Here is a 20,285-nt window from a genome sequence, read left to right as displayed (position 1 = left end):
AAAAGTGTCCATCCAATATATAGGAGATAAGAGAGAAACATAGATAAAAATATTAAGATCTATTTATGTAGTTTTTTTATTTTTAGTATTTAATTTGCTACTTCTAAAAATTTAGAAATATTAGCGAATATAATGTTTAATTACTGATTTTTGTGTAAATTTATATAAATTTTGAATATTATAAGATGCCAGAATAAAAAAAGGCAGAATTGACTCCACTTAGATCATGTTACGTCACCAAAACTGCTAACTAAAAACGTCCATATGGTTATTGATTTTATAAAGTTGAGAGGATTAAATAACTAATTTTAAAGGTGAAAGAGTGAAATAGACCGCATTCTAAAGATTAGGGAACTATGTAGATTTTTCCAGAGTTTAGGATTATTGTTATAATAACTGGCCATTAATGTGCACCCACATGTCAGTGCCGATGCATGAGAACAGGAAAAAAAATTGGTGCAGCACTGCTGCAAACAGTTTGGTTTACAGCCCCTCACAAAAAATAATGATAGACCCCACCTGCAGTAGCAATAATACAACTACAACGTTATCTGGTGGACCTGCAGGTGGGGTCTATCTGTCTTTTTGTGAGAGGCTGCAAACAGTATGATTTGCAGCAGGGCTGCACCAAATTTTTTTCATGAGAACAGGCCGTCACCACTTGGTCCACCCCTTCGCTGTCCTCTCTGGCTAAAAAGAACCGCAGAAAGATCGTTTTTTTTCCCTGTCCCCGTTCTTGCACTCGAGTTCTTCAGTTCTTAGGAATAGTCAGACGGAACAACTCGAGTTTGCCATGGTGGTGATCTGGAACCGGGGTGTGCTGCCCCCTCTTTGATTCCCTGATTGGTCTCGCTCCAGTTCGACGCGGGATTTGGACGGGACGGGCGGAAGTTGGGAGAGCAGAGCGGCCGGCATGTTTGGGTCCAGGGTCCAGGATGAGGTGGAGATGCAGAGGAGGCCTAACAACAGGTACACATCTTGATTCCATACGGCTTCCTTTTCCACCGCGATCTATTTTAAGTTCTGACGTTTTTGGATTGCCTGCTGAGAGTCGATGAGTTGCTGTTAGAATTTTGCTGAACTGAGATTGACTTTGGGTTTGCTGAGTTTTTTTTTTGTGGGGTGGGGGGGGGGGGGGGGGGGGGGAGGTTCGGATTCGATTCTAGAAGAGAGGACATAAAAGGTGGTGGTGTACCTTGGTAGGCTCTTCGTTACCTCGAGGAATCGGATAGTACCAATTTTAAGCTTTGATCCCGTTTAAGCCTGGATTCAAGTTCGTTTTGCTGGAGGGGATGAGTGACTCTAGGATGGAGAGTTGGAGACTGAGAGATCTTTATTGGAGATTAAGGCTATGTTTGAATGCACTAAAGCTAATAGCTGGTTACTAAAATTAGGTGAGGACATCCAACTAATAGTTAAGCTAGTAGCTATTTTTAACAAATTAGCTAATAGTTAGCTAGCTAATTTCACTACCAATTTTTAGCCAACTAACATTAACTCTAGTGCATTCAAACACCCCCTAACTCGTCATGTCCACAAGAACGCGTTGGTTTAATTTAGTGTGCATGAGCATGGCAGAATCGTATGATAATTTGTGAAAATGGCAGTAGAATTTGAGAGCATTACTAGATTTCATTTGTTCAAGCTTAACGTTTGTCCTGCATTTATATTCAGGTTTATGGACAATCTTCATTTCCCCCCTTTCAACTAGCCTGAATCCCATGCAATTGCATGGTAAATTGAATAGTACGGTTCTATTTGCTAAACAGTTGTAACTTGCTTAGTTTAAAAAAGAGCTGTTTTTGTCCAACAATCACGACTACTATATATCTCTGTCTTACAATTAAGAGTTAGAGACTTCTTTTGGGACCTCTGTTATAATTCTCTTCTCTATATTAGTGATGTAAGGAGAGCTTCTAGACACTTTTACTTTTTAAGGATTGTGATAATCTCTAGCCCTTAGGGCATGTTTGGGAGCAAAGGAAATGAAGGGGATTGGAGGGGCTAAAATCCCCTTGTTATTTAAAATTGAATAGCAAGGGAATTTTAGCCCCTCCAATTCTCTCCATTTCCATTGCTCCCAAACAAGCCCTTAAACGGAAGGTAGCATGATGAACTAATGGTTTTGCCTATCGGGTGAAGATGGTCCGTGGAATCCTATGTATTATTCTTCTATTGTTACTACTTTGGTTCGAAACCACACTATTTCGACCCAAAATCATTGGTTTTTGTTGTATTTATATTTCTTGCGCTTTTGCTATTTTTCTAACTTTCTGTTTATCTTTAGGATCTTTCCCGACGAGAGACAAAATCAATCTAAGTCATTGTATCAAACTACACGGGCTGACAGATTTGGCGCAAATAGAATAGATCTGAAGAATCCTGAGAAGCTTAAGGTGTTAAATGAAAGCAACAAACCCTGGCACCAGCGTATTCTAGACCCTGGAAGTAATATTGTACTGAGATGGAACAGGGTGTACCTTGTGGCATGTTTGTTTGCTCTTTTTATAGATCCTTTTTTCTATTACCTTCCATTGATTAGACAAAATGGCAATGGATCTTCATGTGTTGCCAAGGACCAGGGACTGAGCATAAGAATCACTGTCCTACGATCACTTGCTGACTTATTTTACATGTTGAACATAGCAATCAAGTTTCATACTGCATATGTGGATCCAAAGTCCAGAGTCCTTGGAAAGGGAGAGCTTGTTGTGGATATTAAGAAGATTCAACGAAGATATATAAGAACTGATTTCTTTGTAGACATACTTGCAGCTGTGCCACTTCCACAGGTAAAGGCCTCACGAAGATTAGTGGCTGCAGCCCTTGTTGCATAATTTAATTGCTTATATTGCATTTTCTTATTTTACCATTTTTATTGGTACTACAATCACCTGTGGTATATGTTCAATAGATGCATATTATTTTGACTAAATTGATTGATTTGCGTCTATGTGGCGGTAAGATTCTCATGGTAAGCCTTTGGGTTGAGTCCATGTCATTATTTTCCTTAATATAAGTAAGTCATCCGACCTTCCTGGTGATGTTGCTATTTCCTATCCTAGGAAATTGTAGGCAGTAAACGTACAATTGCGACAACCACATTGTGACTTAAGGTGCACCCAGCTACCTTTTTACTCAGATGTATTCATGCCATATATCATCTGAATCTAATTGACATCCACTTTAGATCGTAAGAAAGAATTCAATGAAATTTATTGTAATAAGCTAATACTAGCACTGTTATTGATGCCTTATATGTATTTATATCCTGTTCTCTTGATTTTCCCCTTTTCATTAGTGGCTCATGTTGGGTTTCAACTCTAGCCTACCCAACATGGTTGGGACTAAAAGGTTTAGTGGTGGTATTGAAATTTAATCAGCTAGCTTAGCTGAATGCTTGTACATTAACTTCGCCTGTGTAGCTGAAATTTTTAAGGGGGTGTTTGGTTTGTGGGGACTAATTTTTAGTCCCTCCATTTTATTCTATTTTAGTCTGGCGTATTTGGCAATTTAGAGACTAAAATGGAATAAAATGGAGGGACTAAAAATTAGTCCCTAGAAACCAAACACCCCCTAAGTGATGATTGTTGCAAATACTGAATATGATGACTTGGTTTATTTCGTGCAAAAAAAATTTAGTTAAGAATTAATCTTTCTGGGTGATTTTGTTTTGCAGGTTACTGTGTGGTTAATTATGCCTGCGATAAAAAGCTCAGATTATAACATCCGGAACACTACATTTGCTCTCGTAATTGTAATTCAGTATGTCATAAGAATGTATCTCATCATCCCTTTAAGCAATCAGATTATCAAAGCTGTTGGAGTAGTTGCAAAGTCAGCTTGGGGGGGAGCAGCATACAATCTTCTTCTCTACATGCTTGCAAGCCATGTATGGTTATCCACTTTCAATTTCATTTACGAAATTCGTGGGGATGTTAATCCTAATTAAAATTTATTTCAGCTTCTGTTTGTTCCAAGGGACACACATGGTTTTATTTGCTATTGAGAATGGAGTCTTGTCTTCTCTTTATATGGAACCTAATATCTGTTTTCTGGTCATTTTTCTTGATTCGACAAATATATCCATTATCATGGAATGCTTTAGAATTCAGTCTTGTGTTCTGCACAAAGCAACAAAACTGTTTCAAGTAGACATGCATGTGAGCTCAATTGTGAGAAACAATGCTATCATCTTGGATCTTGTGGTTACACTTTTGTATGCGCGATACTAAAATTATGTTACTTATTACCTGTGTTCATTGCTGCAGATTACTGGTGCAATATATTACCTTCTCTCCATCGAACGGCAGATTACATGCTGGGATCAGCAGTGCGTTGCTGAGTACAATGATACACATTGCAACTTTAGTTTTATAAGCTGTGAGAATAATGGTTCTAATGATTATTCTGTGTGGGCAAATAAGACAAAAGTATTTGCCAACTGTGATGCCACGAATAGTAGTATATCATTTAACTACGGGATGTTTTCTAGTGCACTGAGTAAAGGTGCTGTATCATCTCCATTCCTTGAGAAGTATTTCTTTTGCCTATGGTGGGGCTTGCTGCAGCTTAGGTAGTGATCCACCACTATACTCTGTTACTTTGGGTTCCTTTGTATGTCTAATACAGTTACTGATGTTAGTGTTGTTCTGTGTCTGTTAACACCTTTTCAGTTCAAGCGGAAATCCTCTCGTGACAAGTGCATTTATCACAGAGAATGCATTTGCGATAGCAATTGGTGCTATCAGTCTCATACTCTTTGCTCAGTTGATTGGCAAAATGCAGGTAGTGTCATAAATTATCACTTCTGAACTACACTAAGAAGTTTTGGGGTCGATACTTTACTTTTCATGCTTGTATTACCAGTTAACTCAGCATTAGTAATTGCATTATGTGATAAATTTGGAAGCAATTTAAAAGCTGAACTAGTTTTGCAAAATTACCTTGTTATCAGTTCTATTGTGCATTCTGTGTTAGGCTATTGTCACTTTCTGTCTTTTTTTTAACGGATGCTTCAACTTCAAGCATATAAAGTATGAACTTCCATTTCATGTTTTGAGATTTCTGATAAAAATAAGGATATTGCTGTTCCTGTGTTCAGCAAGCCATTTTCCACACTGCTAACCCACTTGAAGTCTGATTCAGAGATCACTTCCTATTCTTCTTCTTGTAGACATACCTGCAGTCTATCAGTAAAAGGCTTGAAGAGTGGAGGCTGAGGCAAAGGGACATGGATGAGTGGATGAGACACCATCAACTCCCATCTCATCTTCAAGAACGTGTGCGGCGGTTCGTTCAAGTCAAATGGCTTGCTACAAGAGGAGTAGAAGAAGAATCCATCTTGCAAGCTTTGCCTGCTGATATTCGTCGGGATGTGCAGCGTCATCTTTGTTTGGACCTCGTTAGACGTGTAAGTTGTGGTTATATAACCTAGCCCCCATCTCGCAGATGATAAGTAGAGCTTTTAGTTTTCGGAAGCTTCTTGATGGTAATAAACAAGTTGACGCTCTGTTGCACCATTGCTTTTTGATTCCATTCTGCATTTCTGCAATGCAGGTACCTTTTTTCTCTGAGATGGATAACCAACTTCTCGATGCCATCTGTGAGCGGCTGGTGTCTTTCCTGTGCCCTGAGAACACGTACATCTCTCGCGAGGGTGATCCTGTGAACGAGATGCTCTTCATTATACGCGGGAAACTAGAGAGCTCAACGACAAATGGTGGCCGCAGCAACTTCTTCAACTCCATCATCCTGCGCCCCGGCGATTTCGCAGGCGAGGAGCTGCTCACGTGGGCCCTGCTCCCCAAGACCAACGTCCACTTCCCGCTCTCGACAAGGACCGTACGGAGCCACACAGAGGTGGAGGCCTTCGCTCTGCGGGCTGAGGACCTGAAGTTCGTCGCGAACCAGTTCCGTAGGCTCCACAGCAAGAAGCTCCAGCACACGTTCCGGTTCTACTCCCACCACTGGAGGACCTGGGCCGCCTGCTTCATCCAGGCCGCTTGGCGGCAGCACCAGAGGAGGAAGCTGGCCGAGAGCCTCAGCCGCTGGGAGTCGTACTCGTGGTGGTCGGCGGAGGACCACCCAACCGGCGATAAGCCGAGGCAGGAGGGCACCTCGAGCGGCGGCGGCGGCACGAGGACGATCGCTGAAGGTGCCATCGCCCATATGCACAAGCTCGCCTCTGCTTCCAGAAGGTTCCGCACCGAGGACGTCGCTATCCGCAGGCTGCAGAAGCCTGACGAGCCCGATTTCTCCGCGGACCATTTTGATTGAACCTTCTTAATATTGTGCTTCGCAGCTGGGAGTTGCATGTTGTACGAACGATCGCAGCCGTAGCATATATACTCTACTGTAATTTTACTGCACAGCCATCTTAGGTGTCGTGAATTGTAATAGAAAAAGAAGATGTATCGTGTAATTCTAAATCCAGAATCTACCCTGTATAGGCTTAACCTTTTGTGCAGTGCATAAACTTGAGTATTTCGAAGCGTCATATGTGACTTGTTAGAGACCAGAGCAGTGACAGCACTACAGATGAGTGATAACATTGGTATAGCTCGAGCACATGTCACCAGCGCCAACTCTGCTCCGGCTACTGCCGCCGAGATCCAGGGGCAACGTTAAATCAAAATGGTCCAGAATGGAAACAGTCATGGTATAAATGTTTCAGATTTAAAACGTGTACCATACCTTTTAAGCACCGGATGCAACGCATGTAACTTGTCTTGATGTGGTAAGGACAGAACCGTGCCGTGCGCAAGGCATCCATCGGCCACCCGTACCTCACACGGGAGCCGATGGCGACGCCGACGCCTGAGGAACAATTTAAGCCCGATTGGTTGTCGAAGATATGGGCCCTTCAGGTCGGAAATTAACACCTGGAAGGCCCAAGTAGACAATTGTGTTGATGAATTGGAGTTAGGAGTAGTAATGTATCACAATCCAAATGTTTTTTTCACGATTCATTTGAGCCCTTACTTATTTTAGTTTAAAATAATAAAAATAATGCTCGGATCTAATATCCTTAAACTTTAGGGTGTAAATTTTATATCTCATTACCACCCCTAGTTGGAGCACGCCGTGCTCAACGAGCGGGTGGAACGCGAGTTAGGTGTCTTTTTTACTGCTAGTGGGTTTGGCGCTGGAGGTCGCTGCCGAGTTTTTTCTACTCGTGTACCATGCTCACTAATCATATTCATTGAATTTCTTTAAAAATAGCACTTGGAAATATAAATCTTCTAATATTATATAATTTTATTTTATTTATTTTTCCCTATCTTATGGATATATCTTCTTATATGGCTTCTCTGTCCATGAAGCAAACTTCTTGTTGATGGTAAATTATCGTACCGCCATCTTGAGCTCCTCCATTATTGAGTAGTCCATTCGTTCCCTATCTTAAGGTTACTGAGGTTTGTCCTAAAAGTCAATATTTTGAAACTTTGATCATTAATAGCAAAATATTCATAAATATTGACTAAATAAAATAAAACTATTACATTTATTTATTATTAAAAGCATGTGCCACGTTATATAATTCCTGTAATTTAAAAATAATTATTTTTATAGATATTATTGGTCAAAGTTTTAAAGCTTTGACTTAAAACAAATCTTTGTGACCTTAAGATAAGGAACGGAGGGAGTAGATTGTACCAATATCCATTATTGAGTGGTTCTTATCATATGAAATAACCATCTCACTTGATACGACATCACTAGCAGGAATGGCAACACAATCATTATTAACAACATGTTCATCACATACAAATTCGGTTGGTGTCTCTTCTCTTAAGCCTAAAAGCGCATACATCTATTTTTCACCCAAAACTGCAATTATATTTTGCTCACCATGTGTCTCCAAAGCTATCCCAATCAACTATTGCCATATTTTCTATAAGCTCTAGTTTAGACCTAAACAAATGCAATCCTCTATTGAACATATATCATGATTGTATGAGGTCCAATACTCTATAGGACCAATAACAAAATAATGAAGGCAATAATCCTGTTCAGCAGCCACACACTTGCTTTTGTTGTCAGACCTGCAACCTCGATATTCGTGTCTCACGATGCAGGACCGTATGCACGACTGTATCCATGAGCTGCTATAAACGTTTACTAAATATGTGCAACACTAGTACTCATTTTGCATATCCACAACCACGACTCCACGAGATGCTGGACTCATCAGTCTAAGGGTATATATGTCCTTTCAGGTTCCCGATACAAGGAAAAAAAATGTCATTTTAATAAAATGGAATATATTCTTAGTGTTGTTTTTTGAAACAAATGGTCCGGATGGCAAAACTTCGAAGAACAGGTTTGAAGTCCTAATTTTCTCGTTGGCAACAGCTCCGTCCAACGTGCATCGAGATTCGTGATCCTGAAACTTGTGGTATTTGGTTTCGCTTCTCTGGCCTCCGTCCTGCTCGCCTGCCCCATCCGCCGCGCCGCGAGCCGCCTCTCCTTCCTCGGCGTGTTCCTGGCTTGCCTTTGCCGCGGTAAGTGAGGTTGGAAATTAGCTTAGAATCCGCTACGAATTCCTTATCATCTTCCTTCGATTCCGTGTTCTTTTGCTTTTTTCTCTCTCTTGACAAAATTATGCCCCGTCCGATTGCCGAGCGGCGCTGTTGGTGATAGTCGTTTCATTCCCCAATCTAGCTCTAGTAGCAGTGGCATGAGGGCGGGGCGGCCGAAGATCGGCGACCAAGCGACCAGCGACGTGGTAGTGCGGCTACGGACGCCGGAGGGCCGCGACGAGTGGCTCTACTGCCACTCCGCGGTCCTCGCCGCCGGCAGCACCTACTTCGCCGACCGCCTCTCCGACGCCTGGCCGACGTGCCAGATCCTCGGCTCGCGCTACTGCGTCGAGGTCTACTGCCAGGAGCTGGACCTGAGCTCCTATGTCACAGCGCTCCGGCTCCTATACGCCATCGAGCCCTGCTCGCATTTCGGCGTCCGCGGCGCGCTGGGCGTGCTCCAGGCGGCCGTGCACCTTGGATGCGGGCAGATCGCCGCCGCCTGCGCCGGCTACATTGAGTCCGCCCCCTGGGAGGAGGCCGACGAGGAGGAGATTCTGAGGACCGTCCCCGGCCTCGGCCCGCAGTACGAGTGCATCCTCGCGCGTCTCCGGCCAATCGATCCGGCTCCGGTGACGAGCATATTCCTTTCGGCGTTCCGGCACGCGACGCTCTCGTCGGCGGCTGGGCCAGCGCGGGAGCTCAAGTCCGCCGCTCAGGAGCAGCTGGAGTACATGCTCACCGAAGATGACGACGCCCCATTGGTAGCCCTTGACAACGACACTGTGAAGTCTCAAGTGAAGGATTGTGCCACTGCTTTACTAAGCCAGTTCAGTGCTTTCATGAGCTCTATCCTGACGAAACAAAAGGAGGCGCCTCCTCTTGATGGTGAGCACGGCCAGCTTCAGCAGGAGTTACAGTTTTTTCTTTGTGATATCTCTTGGGTCTCTCAGGTCCTGAGCAAGCTCGAGATGATGAAGTGCATTGTTGTCTACTGGGTCGGAGTGTCCACTGATATGGTAGAAACTGTTGACGCGGTATGCACTGGGGATGACTGTCTGAAGACCAGGCTGAAGGTGGTAGAGGTGTCTGCAAAAGTCCTGGAGGCTGTTGCATTTGGCAATGTCATCCTTCCAGCCGAAAAACGCCGTCATATGGTGAATTTATGGATTCGATTCGCAAGGGTGACAAAATCTTTGGCTGATCAGGCCGATCAGGATGGTGACGGCGAAGCTGAGACACCAAAGGAAAACCTGGACAATGAGGTCTGGCAGGGCCTGGAGTCTGCAATTGTTTCGATTGTGCTGACACTGCCGTCAAATAGTCAAGCTGAGATTTTGTCAGAGTGGCTTCAGTCGAAACATGTTAGATATCCTGACCTGACAGAGGCATTTGAAGCCTGGTGTTATAGATCGAAGGTTGCTAAAAGAAGGCTCTCTTTCTTGAGCGACATTGGCCAGGTATCTTGATTCCTGACCAATTAACAATTAACCGAAGCGGACATGAGATATCTGAATTGAACAAGTTTGCATGCTTTCTGCTGGGGAAAATCATCAGGTTCTGTGATCACCAGCATAAATTTTGGAATTTGGAGGCAGTGCAGAAAAGGGCTCTTGCCAATATTCGTATCCATGACATGAATCCTGATAACAAGTAGCCGAAGCGGGGAGGGCCTGTTCGGTTGTTTGGGATTGGAGCCCCGAATTAATTCCTAGCCGAATTACTTATCTAATTTATATAGATTTTAATAAGCTGGAATGAATCCTGGCTTATTCCGGTACAACCGAACGGGCCCTTAGTAAATTACCCAGAGTTTGTCTCTATAGATTGCAGACTAACTTTAATCTGAAGCGAAACGGCCTGTGATTAATAGGGTGTCATTTCTTGCTTGTGGAAAAGAAGTTTGTAATGAGTGATCAGTTAACATTGTCTTTGAGAAAAGACTCAAGGGATGCGACATATTCACTTACCGAATGTAAATCATGATTCATGAGCAGTTGACATGCATCTATACGTGTGTCCTTTGTTTCGTGAGGGTCATGACTCGCTGCCCACGCTGGACGCAGAGCTTTTATAACAGGGCCATTATTATTCAAGAAAAATGCTATGGTGGCCAGTACTTATTAATGTCCTCTCCATGGCCTAATGGATAAGGCATTTGACTCCTATAATTAGGTGATTGTGGGTTTGAGTCCTCACTTCGTTGTTTTTTTTTTGCCGTGCTCTGATTATTATTTTTCTTCCCTACCGGTGTTCACAAATTTAACAAAAATACTTCCATCTTACTTAGGTCCCGTTTAATAAAAGAGCTAATCATTACCTAACTAAAAGTTAGCTCTGATGCATCCAAATGAAAAACTTAATAGATAGACTGATTTTTAGCCAAGACTTGTTAACAAACTAACGCCAGGAACCATTTAGAAAGTCACTTTTGCCCGCTCAAGTGGCGAGACATCCTCCTAGTACTGATGCCTACAAATAACAATTTTAACTCATATTGTTCGCTAGTGATTACAGATATAGTTCAGAGAATGTAACGTGGACATGAATAAAGATAATATGGTGATCTAGAAAATCAACGCCTCAAAGGAAGACACAAGATGAAAGAGGCCTGAACAAAGAGATGTGAAGAAATGAAGAAAACATGCTACCTAGCAGCGTTTGATGTGTCCGATGAAGCACCGGATAAAACACCGAACATGAGTAATACTAAAGTAAAGAAAAAAGATGAAGAATCATAGTACATCGGGCAAGCAGGTATGCGTTAGAAGTCACACCCGACAGAGCACTTAGACTGAGCGCAACGGTGAACGCTACCGCGCCCCCTCCCCTTGCATGTCGGCTGTAGGGGGCACCCTATGGCCGCAGCGGTGCCCCCTACAGCGCCCCCTACGTGTCGGTCCCCTTCTCTCTCCCCCCAGATCTAGCGTGTCACTGTTCATCACCCTAAACACTGTGCTGTGGGTCCACGAGTAATTGTTAGTAGATAAAAAATTGATAGTTGGTATAGAAAATGATATTTTATAGTGGTAGTGGGGTATAGGGGAGTATTTAGGGGGAACCGCTGCGGGAGATGAAAAAATAGGGGGAAAAATAGGGGGGAAAAGTGATATAGGGGGAAAAATTTAGAGGTAACGGTTGCGGATAGCCTTAGGCTAACTGCAACGGTGCCCCCTTGGCAACCCCCTTCTCTTGCATGCCGGCTGTAGGGGGCACTCTACCGCCAGAGCGGTGCCCCCTACAGCGCCCCCTACGCGCTGGCCCCCTTCTCTCCCCCAGATATAGTGTGTCATTGTTCATCCCCTAAACATTGTGCTGTGGGTCCACGAGTAATTGTTAGTAGATAAAAAATTAATAGTTAATATAGAAAATGATATTTTATAGTTATAGTGGGGTATAGGGGGAGTATTTAGGGGGAACCGCTGCGGGAGATAAAAAAATAAGGAGAAAAAATGATATAGGGGGAAAAATTTAGAGGTAACGGTTGTGAATAGCCTTAGCACGGTACCACACAAGGAAGGACAGTTGAAGGAATCAAAGGCGACAGGAGTTCCAGCCCATTTGTCGAGGGGTCCGATGGTGTAGGCCCATTTAGTAAGTTTTCCTTTTTTTATTTTGTTCAAACTTCATTGAAGTTTAGTTTGAATTCAGACGAGTATTTTTAAATCCGGTTTTAACGAAAAGTCTTAGAATAATCCATAGTATTTATAAGAAAATTGGCATAAGAAGTTATCAAAATTTATAATTTTTTTCTCTCTCAAGAAATCGGTGATACGGCCTGGATGCTAGCCGGCTAGCCCGGTTAGCCGAACTGTTTGATGACCCTTGCCCGACACTGGGTCAAGTCCTGATGACCGTATGTTTCGTGCATATGATATGATAGTATTTCTTCCGCTTGGTGCGCTCTAAGGCCCTGAGTTGTGTCGTTTTTCTCCATGGGAGACATCATTACTACTATCGCCTGCGGTGGCACAGACCTAGGGGTTCACTGAGGCCTTGCCTTAAACCTAGAAGGTAAAGACATTCATTAGCCTCAGCTGAGTAGTGCATGCAGGGAGTATGCCATACGTGTCCCTCAGCGGCTGGAGCACACATGTTCGCCAAGGAGAGCAGCTCATCTACCCGTCCATCCCTATGTGGGATATCCATACCTTAAAAAAAATTACCCCTAGATACCGTATTATATCTATACCTGCCGATAGCAAATTTCATCCTTCCTATATCCAATGAATAATTATTCATGGTTACTTATCTATATAAGTATCCATTGCCAACCGTGCATCCCTAATCCCGCATGCCATGGTGGAAGGTGACGAAGATGGAGGCCGAGAAGACATGCGAGATGAGATGTCTCTGACCCATCAGAAATATTGCACGAGAAGTCACACATCGTTTTATTGGGCTGTTGCTGGATAGCATGGAGATCAAACCCTATATCGGATTCGGATCGATAGTAGGGCGCCCTCAAAATCGAACACGAACTGCCGAACAGAGAGTCCCCTCCAATGATCAAATAGAGGCGTTGTAGATATTGATGGGCCAGGATAAATACCTCCGGCCGTACGTGATGAAAAATCAATAGATACACGATTAAACAAATTAACCATGAATGACCAGTCAGCTATCGGTCAACCATCTACTGCATTCCCCAACCGAAGCCCGAAGAAATTAACCGGTGGTTTAATTAGTCGTTGGGTACCCTCAATCAGAGCTGATCGAATCAATTGACGACAGCTTCTTATCACCGTTCACCGATGAGTCACACTCACACCGTATAGGTGATGCAAAGCTAACTGAAGTTAGCTGAGGAGAGCGAGGCACGGCAAGCTCATCAATCTATCATCTCATCTCATCTCATCAGTGTGTGTGCTGTGTGGCCCACCACCATGGTCCATCATTATATTCATTCACGCGCTTGTCCGATCCGATTGCCTCGTCTGGCTCCAACACGTACGATGATGTGCTCTCCCTGAGATTTCTCCTGAGTCCTTCCGCTCCTCGCCGATCGAGATAAATTAAGCAAGCGGCGCATGCATGCATGGCGTGGCGAGATGTTTGCCTGAGCCTGTGATATATACAGGCAACAGCCAACAGGCATACATATACTGCTACCGCCCCGGTACTGTACCGTGCTCGGAAGCTGCCTGCCTGCCTTGGTGCCTGCAAAAGAGCTAGCGCTGAGCCAACGCGAAGGCCACCCTCACTTGACTGACTTCTACAGTTCTACTGCAGTGCCATCAGCCGAAGTAGCTTTCTTTCTATGCTTTAGGGGTGTGAACGTACTATATGACAGACAGTAGATCAACAGACGCGTGATCTCTGCTAGATAGATAGATAGATAGATACATAGATGACCATGATAGCAAGCAACTCAACACCAGGCCAGGCAACAAGAGGCCGCCAGATCGGCCTGCTGCTGCCAAACAAGTCTGTACTGTACCTGTAGGCAGGCGACCAATCAGCGGCTGCGATTTTGGACTCTTGCCACCGCTCTGGACTTTTGGCAGGTTAGGACAGGACTCTTGAGATTTTCTTGTGTCTGTGTCCTGTCACATGCATGCACTAGGATTAAGCTAGGATTGTGACTGTCCACTCCAGCTGCCCCAGCTGGGCACTACTAACGCGCGCCGTTGTCGCCATCCCTCATGCATATAGTCTCTAAGCACCTATAGGCTATATAGCTACCAAGCTTTAGCTACATACATGTACTCAAATGTGCACTTTGATTAAGCTAGCTTTTCCTCTCTCTTTTTTCCAGTGCTAGTCGTTAATTAATTAGGGGAGTTTTCAGCTTGCATGCATATAATATATAAACTAGGTTAAGTTTTTTTTCTATAATTTGAAAGGAAATGTATCCTACGTACAAGATCTCCTTAGTATATGTCATTAGGCTATATTACAGCATTAGTTATTTTGAGAGATTCCTTTCCTCGTTTACAATGACCGGCATGTACGCTACTATGATTGATCTGGCGGAGCTATAGGGCATGGAGAGTACCCAACTTAAAGAAATCGCGGTAGCTTTGCATTGGTGCGGTGCTAACATCTAGTTTCCTAACTGGGAGCTACAAGGGCTTCATGTGAGACTGCTTTCTTGCTAACCACTCGAGACGAAAGAGTTCGTAGCCAGACCAGCTCAGCAGCTCTCGATGGGTCAATCGTTTTTTTTTACTGGCGATGATGGATCGCTATTAGTCTCTGTGGTCTGTACTTGTCATCGCTGCCATGGCAAATCACCTTTTTCAGAAAGGGAGAGAAGAGTAGTAGTCTTATTTGCTAAATGCTAGCTATCTCTCCGTTGCTCTGCGACAGGCCGGGCACATGTTAACCTTGTCCGTAAACGTCAAATTCCTACTGTTTATGTCCCCCCCAATTGGCAGGTGTTCCAATATGGCTCATCATCCTGGATGCGTGCAGGATGACGACTCGTTCAGAAAGAGCAAGCGTTTTTTGCGAGTGTGTGCATGCATGCAGTGCAGGTTTTTTTTTTACTGTGCGTAGTATACTCCATGCATGCATGCTGTTGACTGTTGTGGGTTTAGTTTAGGTAAACACATCTCATCGATGGATCCACGTTTGTATATGGCGTGCGTACCCTCCAGCTAGCGTTTCAGAGCAGCTACTGGAAAACAATTTGGTGCAGCCGGCTGTAAACCAGAATTTTTGTAGCCCCTCACAAAAAAGGAGGATTGACCCCACATGCAGGTCCACCAGATAACGTTTTAGTTGTGTTATTGCTGCTGCGAGTGAGTCAATTCTTTTTTTTTTGTAAGGGGCTGCAAACATTCTGGTTTATAGTCGGCTGCACCAAATTTTTTTTCCAGCTACTGATCCGATGGATCGACCGGATCCTGCAAGCAAGAGCGAGCCCCGGCCATCAGTGCGTTTTTCCATTCAGAGTTGGGGAGACTACTCTTGCAGTCAGGCAAAGCAAGTTCTTCCAAGAAGAAAGGGCTAGCTAACCACAACTTTGCCAAAGACACAAGCAAAGGCATGGAACACAGCACCTGTGAACAGAACAGGACAGACGGCCGGTGAAACTCTTCAGTTGCTTGGTGGTGGGCCTTTTGTTCGTATACGTGTTGAGATACAAATTTAGCTACCTCAAAAAATGAACATGGACGTTCAAATAGAGCAGATTGCACTGGATAGCATGAGTAGATAGAGAGATACAGAGCATAATACATATGCTAGATTCGTCAATATACTTGTACTATATGTACATTGTTTTTGAGCATGCTGTCCATGCATGATATATATATAGATGTAGATAGATAAATGATAGTACAATCGAGACCGTATATATGGAATGGCTTAGGCGCTTCGCTATATATAGATTCAAGATTAGTTATTGCATGAATTATATATAGAGGCCAGCTATATATACACATACGTATTCTAGTCAGAGCTCAAAGCACCAGCTGCTGATCCAAGAGAAGGCTACCCGCTAGCTAGCAAATTCTAACACGACTTGCGCCGGATCGGCCTGAGAATGAGATGAATTGGACGGACGTACGCGCGCCAGATATATGCTGCATGCACCAACTAATCAACAAGCTAAGCATGCAAAGCATCTGCTCAGAGCTTGAGCGACAAGTCGATCTCCTCCCCGCTCTGGCCATGGCCGTGGCCGAGGCCGAGGCGGCCGCAGCCACCATCAGCGGCGGCCGCAGTGTCTGCACCCCAGCCCATCGCGAAGCCCGGTGGCGCCGCCTGCTGCGCCATGGCGTCCTCCTCCCTCGCGAGCCTCGTGGCGCCGTAGTACGCGGTCGGCACGAGCCCGCTCCTTCTGTTGCTTTCCGGCGCGGCAGCATGGAAGGCTACGGCCGGGGCCGGTGGTGGCGGGGACGACGGTGGAGGCGCGGCGAGGATGTCCCGGCTGCGCTTGGCGAGGGTGCGCTCGAGCTTGTGCGCGTTCTGGTGTCCGCCCAGCGCCTGCGAGCTGCAGAACTTGCGGTGGCAGTAGTTGCAGGCGAAGGCCTCCCCCGGGCGGTGGTCGGCAGCGAAGGGCGGCGCGGGCACGGGCACCGCGGCGGAGCGATGGAGCGGAGATGGGTCCAGGCGCAGGTCGAGGCTGACGCCATGAGCGTGTGACGTCGGCGCGTTCTCCATCGATCGAAGGGGGAAAAAATCGAACCTTTTTTTGTTGTTGTTTCACGAGTGCGAGAAGAAGTGACGAGGCCACGAGGGAGGAGAGAGCGTGTGTTTGCAGGGTAGGGTAGAAGCCAAGCCAAGGCCCAAGAGGGCGACTGGGCGAGAATGCAGTGGCTTGGGCGGGGTATATAAAGAGGGTGCCGCCGTGCCGGAACTGGATGGCCAGTACGCTGCCCGGAAGCAGGGCCGTCCCTGTGGGGGTGCCAAGGGTGCGGCCGCACCGGGCCCCCAAAAATAGAGGGCCCCGTAGCCACTGTACGGTAGTATTTTTTCCTATTAAACTTATCTATTATAGACACAAATACGTAAAGTGTGATGCGTTATCGAGCTATCAACTAGTCTCGTTTATATTCTTAAACTGTCTCAATTACTTATCCAATACCCATCCGTTTCAAAATAGTATTTGTTTTAGTTCTTAATTTTTATGTTTATATTGATGATGATAAATCCACTAAAGAAGCAAAACAAATTCTATTTTGATATAGGGAGAGTATTATAAACTATACATATGATGGTTGCTTTGGCAGAGAGAAGCTTTTTAAAATTGAAATATTTTTGTGAACTATTTTTGATCAACAATAACTCAAGAGATGTTAAATGGCTTGGTGATTCTATATATCGAAAAAAGTTGTTGGATGAGATTGATCTCAATGATAGAAGAGATGACTTTGTATCACAAAATGTTAAAAGATATTTTTAATAATATGAGATAACAAGTGTTTTTGCTATATTTTACATTTGTTATCTTGTAAACTTTAAAATAGTGCATAATAATTTTTATATATTAAATATTTGATAATATATATAATTATATATATATGTGGATGGGCCTCGATATCGGATTTCGCACCGGGCCCCTGAAAAGTCAGGAACGGCCCTGCCCGGAAGCCCGGGATATGCGCGTCTTCTGCGACTATTTTTTTTTCTATACTAGAAAAATTGGAGGAGAATATGTAACTCTCAGATGTTGTCTCATAAATATATAAGGTTATATATAGCACAAAATGGTCATGCACCTTTGATTCTGGTGGGTTTGGAGATGTCTCTCCTAATCTAGATAATGATGTTATCTCTATCTTCTAATCTCGCCAGTGTTGTTATCTATTATATAAATCATTTTCATGTGCATCTCTATATATATACAAGAATAAAATTCAAGAGAGCCTCGTTTTGCGCCACTTCAACGTATATCAAACAAAGAAAAAATTTTAATTACCCATCACACAACCTTCTTCCTCAATCCTCATCTTCCTCCTTTCATGTGGGACGCCACTCTTTCCATCACCATGGCACCGATCCTCACACACCAATTCGTCATGATTTGACTGGTTGAATTCAATTTTTTCTCCTATAGCGTGCTTAGCTTCGTATCTGTGGTGGAGTATTGTGTCTCTAATGTAACAGGCTAAGGCCCAGCCCATATACTCTTGATATATAAACCTAACCAAATTGGAGTTAGGTTTTCCTCCAAACCTCCCTAACATGGTATCATCCATGGTTCCTCCATCCCTACCTCTCCCTTAAGTGGTGTCGGCTCCGTGCTCGTTGCCGGCCACACCCCCTTCTCCTCCCCCTCCACGGCACGTGGGCCTTGGTGGCTACAACCGTCTATCCTCCTCCCACACTGGTTGTCGCTCCTCTCGTGGTAGCGCCCCTCCTCCCCTCGTATGTGCTCGCTTGAGCCACAGAGGCAAGTTTGACCTACCTCATGTCTAGCTCCTCCATAGCGCCTCGGCCTCGCGGCTGCCCCCCTCCAGCTTGTGCACTCAACTAGAGATGGCAATGGGTACCCGAAACCCGATGGGTTTTTACCCTATTAGGGTACGGGTTTAGGTCAATTTTCATACCCATGGGTTTGTTAATAGGCATAAATCTATACCCGGCGGGTTTATGGGTACGGGTTTGTTCCTATAGTACCCAAACCCGTGAACCCGTGGGATTTTTAAACCCGACCAAACCTAGTGCATATTGTCATTTTATTTTATAAACGAACAACAAACTTGTTATTCCTTATTGACTTCATAATTTTTATCAATTGGTGAATGTATCAGTAGTCGGTGAGAGTGTTGCTTGCTTGCTATTATAGTTTTTACTAGCGTTATATATGTGGTGGATGGATAACTTAGTGCAAGGTCACTTAATTATACAACTTATTATTTGTATTTCATTCTCTCTACTAATAATTTTTATACCAAATCATGAACTCGTTGTTCATTACATAGATTTTGGATCATGATATCATTAATCATTATGATACTTATCGATTATGAGAAGAACAAGTATATTGGAGATGAAACCCGCGGGTAACCCATGGGTACCCGCTAACCCGATGGGTACGGGTTTGGGCAAAATCTCAAACCCATCATGGGTACGGGTTTTTTAATGGGCATAGATATTTTTCACGGATACGGGTTTGGGACGACAAAACCCAGCGGGTTTGTACCCGTTGCCATCTCTACACTCAACTGCCATGGGCGTGGTCTACCTCCTCCCACCTCTACTTACGCCCAATGTGGCAGCAACAATGGGCTCACCTTGATGATTATATTAATTTTAATTAGGTAGGTGTCTGCAATCACACAATAGTACAAACATACCAATATAAACAGAAAAGAATCGATACTAGTCTTCAGATCTATTCCTAAATCTTCATCCAAACTTGTCGAACACCTTGATGATTATGGTCTCCAGATGTCCACAACCAACATTCAAACTACTATTTATGTAGCAACGACCACCATCTGATCTATTAAGTTAGCCAGAAAATTACATGTAGAAAAGAGTTTGATTTAACATTATTGAACACTCTATCATTTCTATTCAACCAAATGACCCAACAAAGGGTTACAACACCTAGTAAATTTTGTCTTGTGTGCTTTGGCGATACCGTCAAGGACCAAACATATGTGAGATACTAGTAGGTGGTTGACTTCCAGACATCATATATAATACGTTTCAAATGAATCAAGAGAAATGACAGTTAAAGAACAAATGTTATCTAGTTTTCAATGAAGAACAAAAACAACATTTAGTGCACCCTTGACAATTCCTTTTGTAAAATTATCTTTTGTGAGAGTAACATCCTTTTGAAGGTACTAAATAATTTTTAAAATTTTTAGAGGTATATTAAGTTTCCATATAGGGCTCTTGTTAGAAACAACTCCATCTTATATCATAGCCAAGTACATGGAACGAACCAAAAAATACCACTTCTATATAGATCACAAAAAAGGTGTCTAGACTACCTTTTGTACTAGTTTGTGTCAATCTACCAAATTCACACCCACCTCATTAGACCACTACAAGAAATCAACTAATCCATGACGAATTCTCGGTGACGTAATTAGAAAACGTCATGAAGATGGCTTCGTGACGGTTTTTTGCTATTCCATGACAAATTTTGTGAACCCCATTACAAAAGAAACGTCATAGATTACAATTAGTGACCCCCCATTACACGACGTTATCAAAATTTGTCATAATCATGGCTTTGTGACGGTTTTTGCTAATCCATGACAAATTTTGTCTGTCACACCCACCTCATTAGGCTTGGTAAGGTCAAGTGAGAATTAGTGCTTATTACTCTTGATGATCGTCATCACTAGA

General features: G+C 43.7%; 3 protein-coding genes across 3 annotated transcripts; 2 read left to right on the top strand and 1 right to left on the bottom strand.

Annotated features, from left to right (window-relative positions):
* Positions 1-640: 640 nt before the first annotated feature.
* On the top strand, positions 641-6,512 carry LOC100286178 (uncharacterized). The gene is made up of 7 exons (NM_001159066.2): positions 641-969; positions 2,288-2,792; positions 3,680-3,892; positions 4,272-4,576; positions 4,677-4,788; positions 5,177-5,413; positions 5,560-6,512. Exons 1-7 carry the CDS (start codon positions 914-916, stop codon positions 6,277-6,279), a joined length of 2,148 nt encoding a protein of 715 aa, NP_001152538.2. The 5' UTR covers positions 641-913; the 3' UTR covers positions 6,280-6,512.
* Positions 6,513-8,433: 1,921 nt separating this feature from the next.
* Positions 8,434-10,483, top strand: LOC100278588 (uncharacterized). Its single transcript, NM_001151818.2, has 2 exons — positions 8,434-8,507; positions 8,668-10,483. Exon 2 carries the CDS (start codon positions 8,684-8,686, stop codon positions 9,992-9,994), a length of 1,311 nt encoding a protein of 436 aa, NP_001145290.2. The 5' UTR covers positions 8,434-8,507; positions 8,668-8,683; the 3' UTR covers positions 9,995-10,483.
* Positions 10,484-15,872: 5,389 nt separating this feature from the next.
* Positions 15,873-16,776, bottom strand: LOC100282331 (zinc finger protein 2). The gene has a single exon (NM_001155243.2). The coding sequence runs from the start codon at positions 16,635-16,637 to the stop codon at positions 16,104-16,106; it is 534 nt and encodes a 177-aa protein (NP_001148715.1). The 5' UTR covers positions 16,638-16,776; the 3' UTR covers positions 15,873-16,103.
* Positions 16,777-20,285: the final 3,509 nt, after the last annotated feature.

The sequence above is a fragment of the Zea mays genome, chromosome 7, assembly GCF_902167145.1.
Source record: "Zea mays cultivar B73 chromosome 7, Zm-B73-REFERENCE-NAM-5.0, whole genome shotgun sequence".
In the NCBI taxonomy this organism is placed as follows: domain Eukaryota; kingdom Viridiplantae; phylum Streptophyta; class Magnoliopsida; order Poales; family Poaceae; genus Zea; species Zea mays.
Note: the sequence above shows the minus strand (reverse complement) of the source record. Positions and strands in the feature narration are given on the sequence as shown.

Coding starts and splice junctions, on each gene's coding strand:
- LOC100286178 (NM_001159066.2), top strand. CDS start 914: ATGTTTGGGTCCAGGGTCCAGGATGAGGTGGAGATGCAGAGGAGGCCT. Junction 970..2,287: donor CAGAGGAGGCCTAACAACAG/GTACACATCTTG, acceptor GTTTATCTTTAG/GATCTTTCCCGACGAGAGAC. Junction 5,414..5,559: donor GTTTGGACCTCGTTAGACGT/GTAAGTTGTGGT, acceptor TCTGCAATGCAG/GTACCTTTTTTCTCTGAGAT.
- LOC100278588 (NM_001151818.2), top strand. CDS start 8,684: ATGAGGGCGGGGCGGCCGAAGATCGGCGACCAAGCGACCAGCGACGTG.
- LOC100282331 (NM_001155243.2), bottom strand. CDS start 16,637: ATGGAGAACGCGCCGACGTCACACGCTCATGGCGTCAGCCTCGACCTG.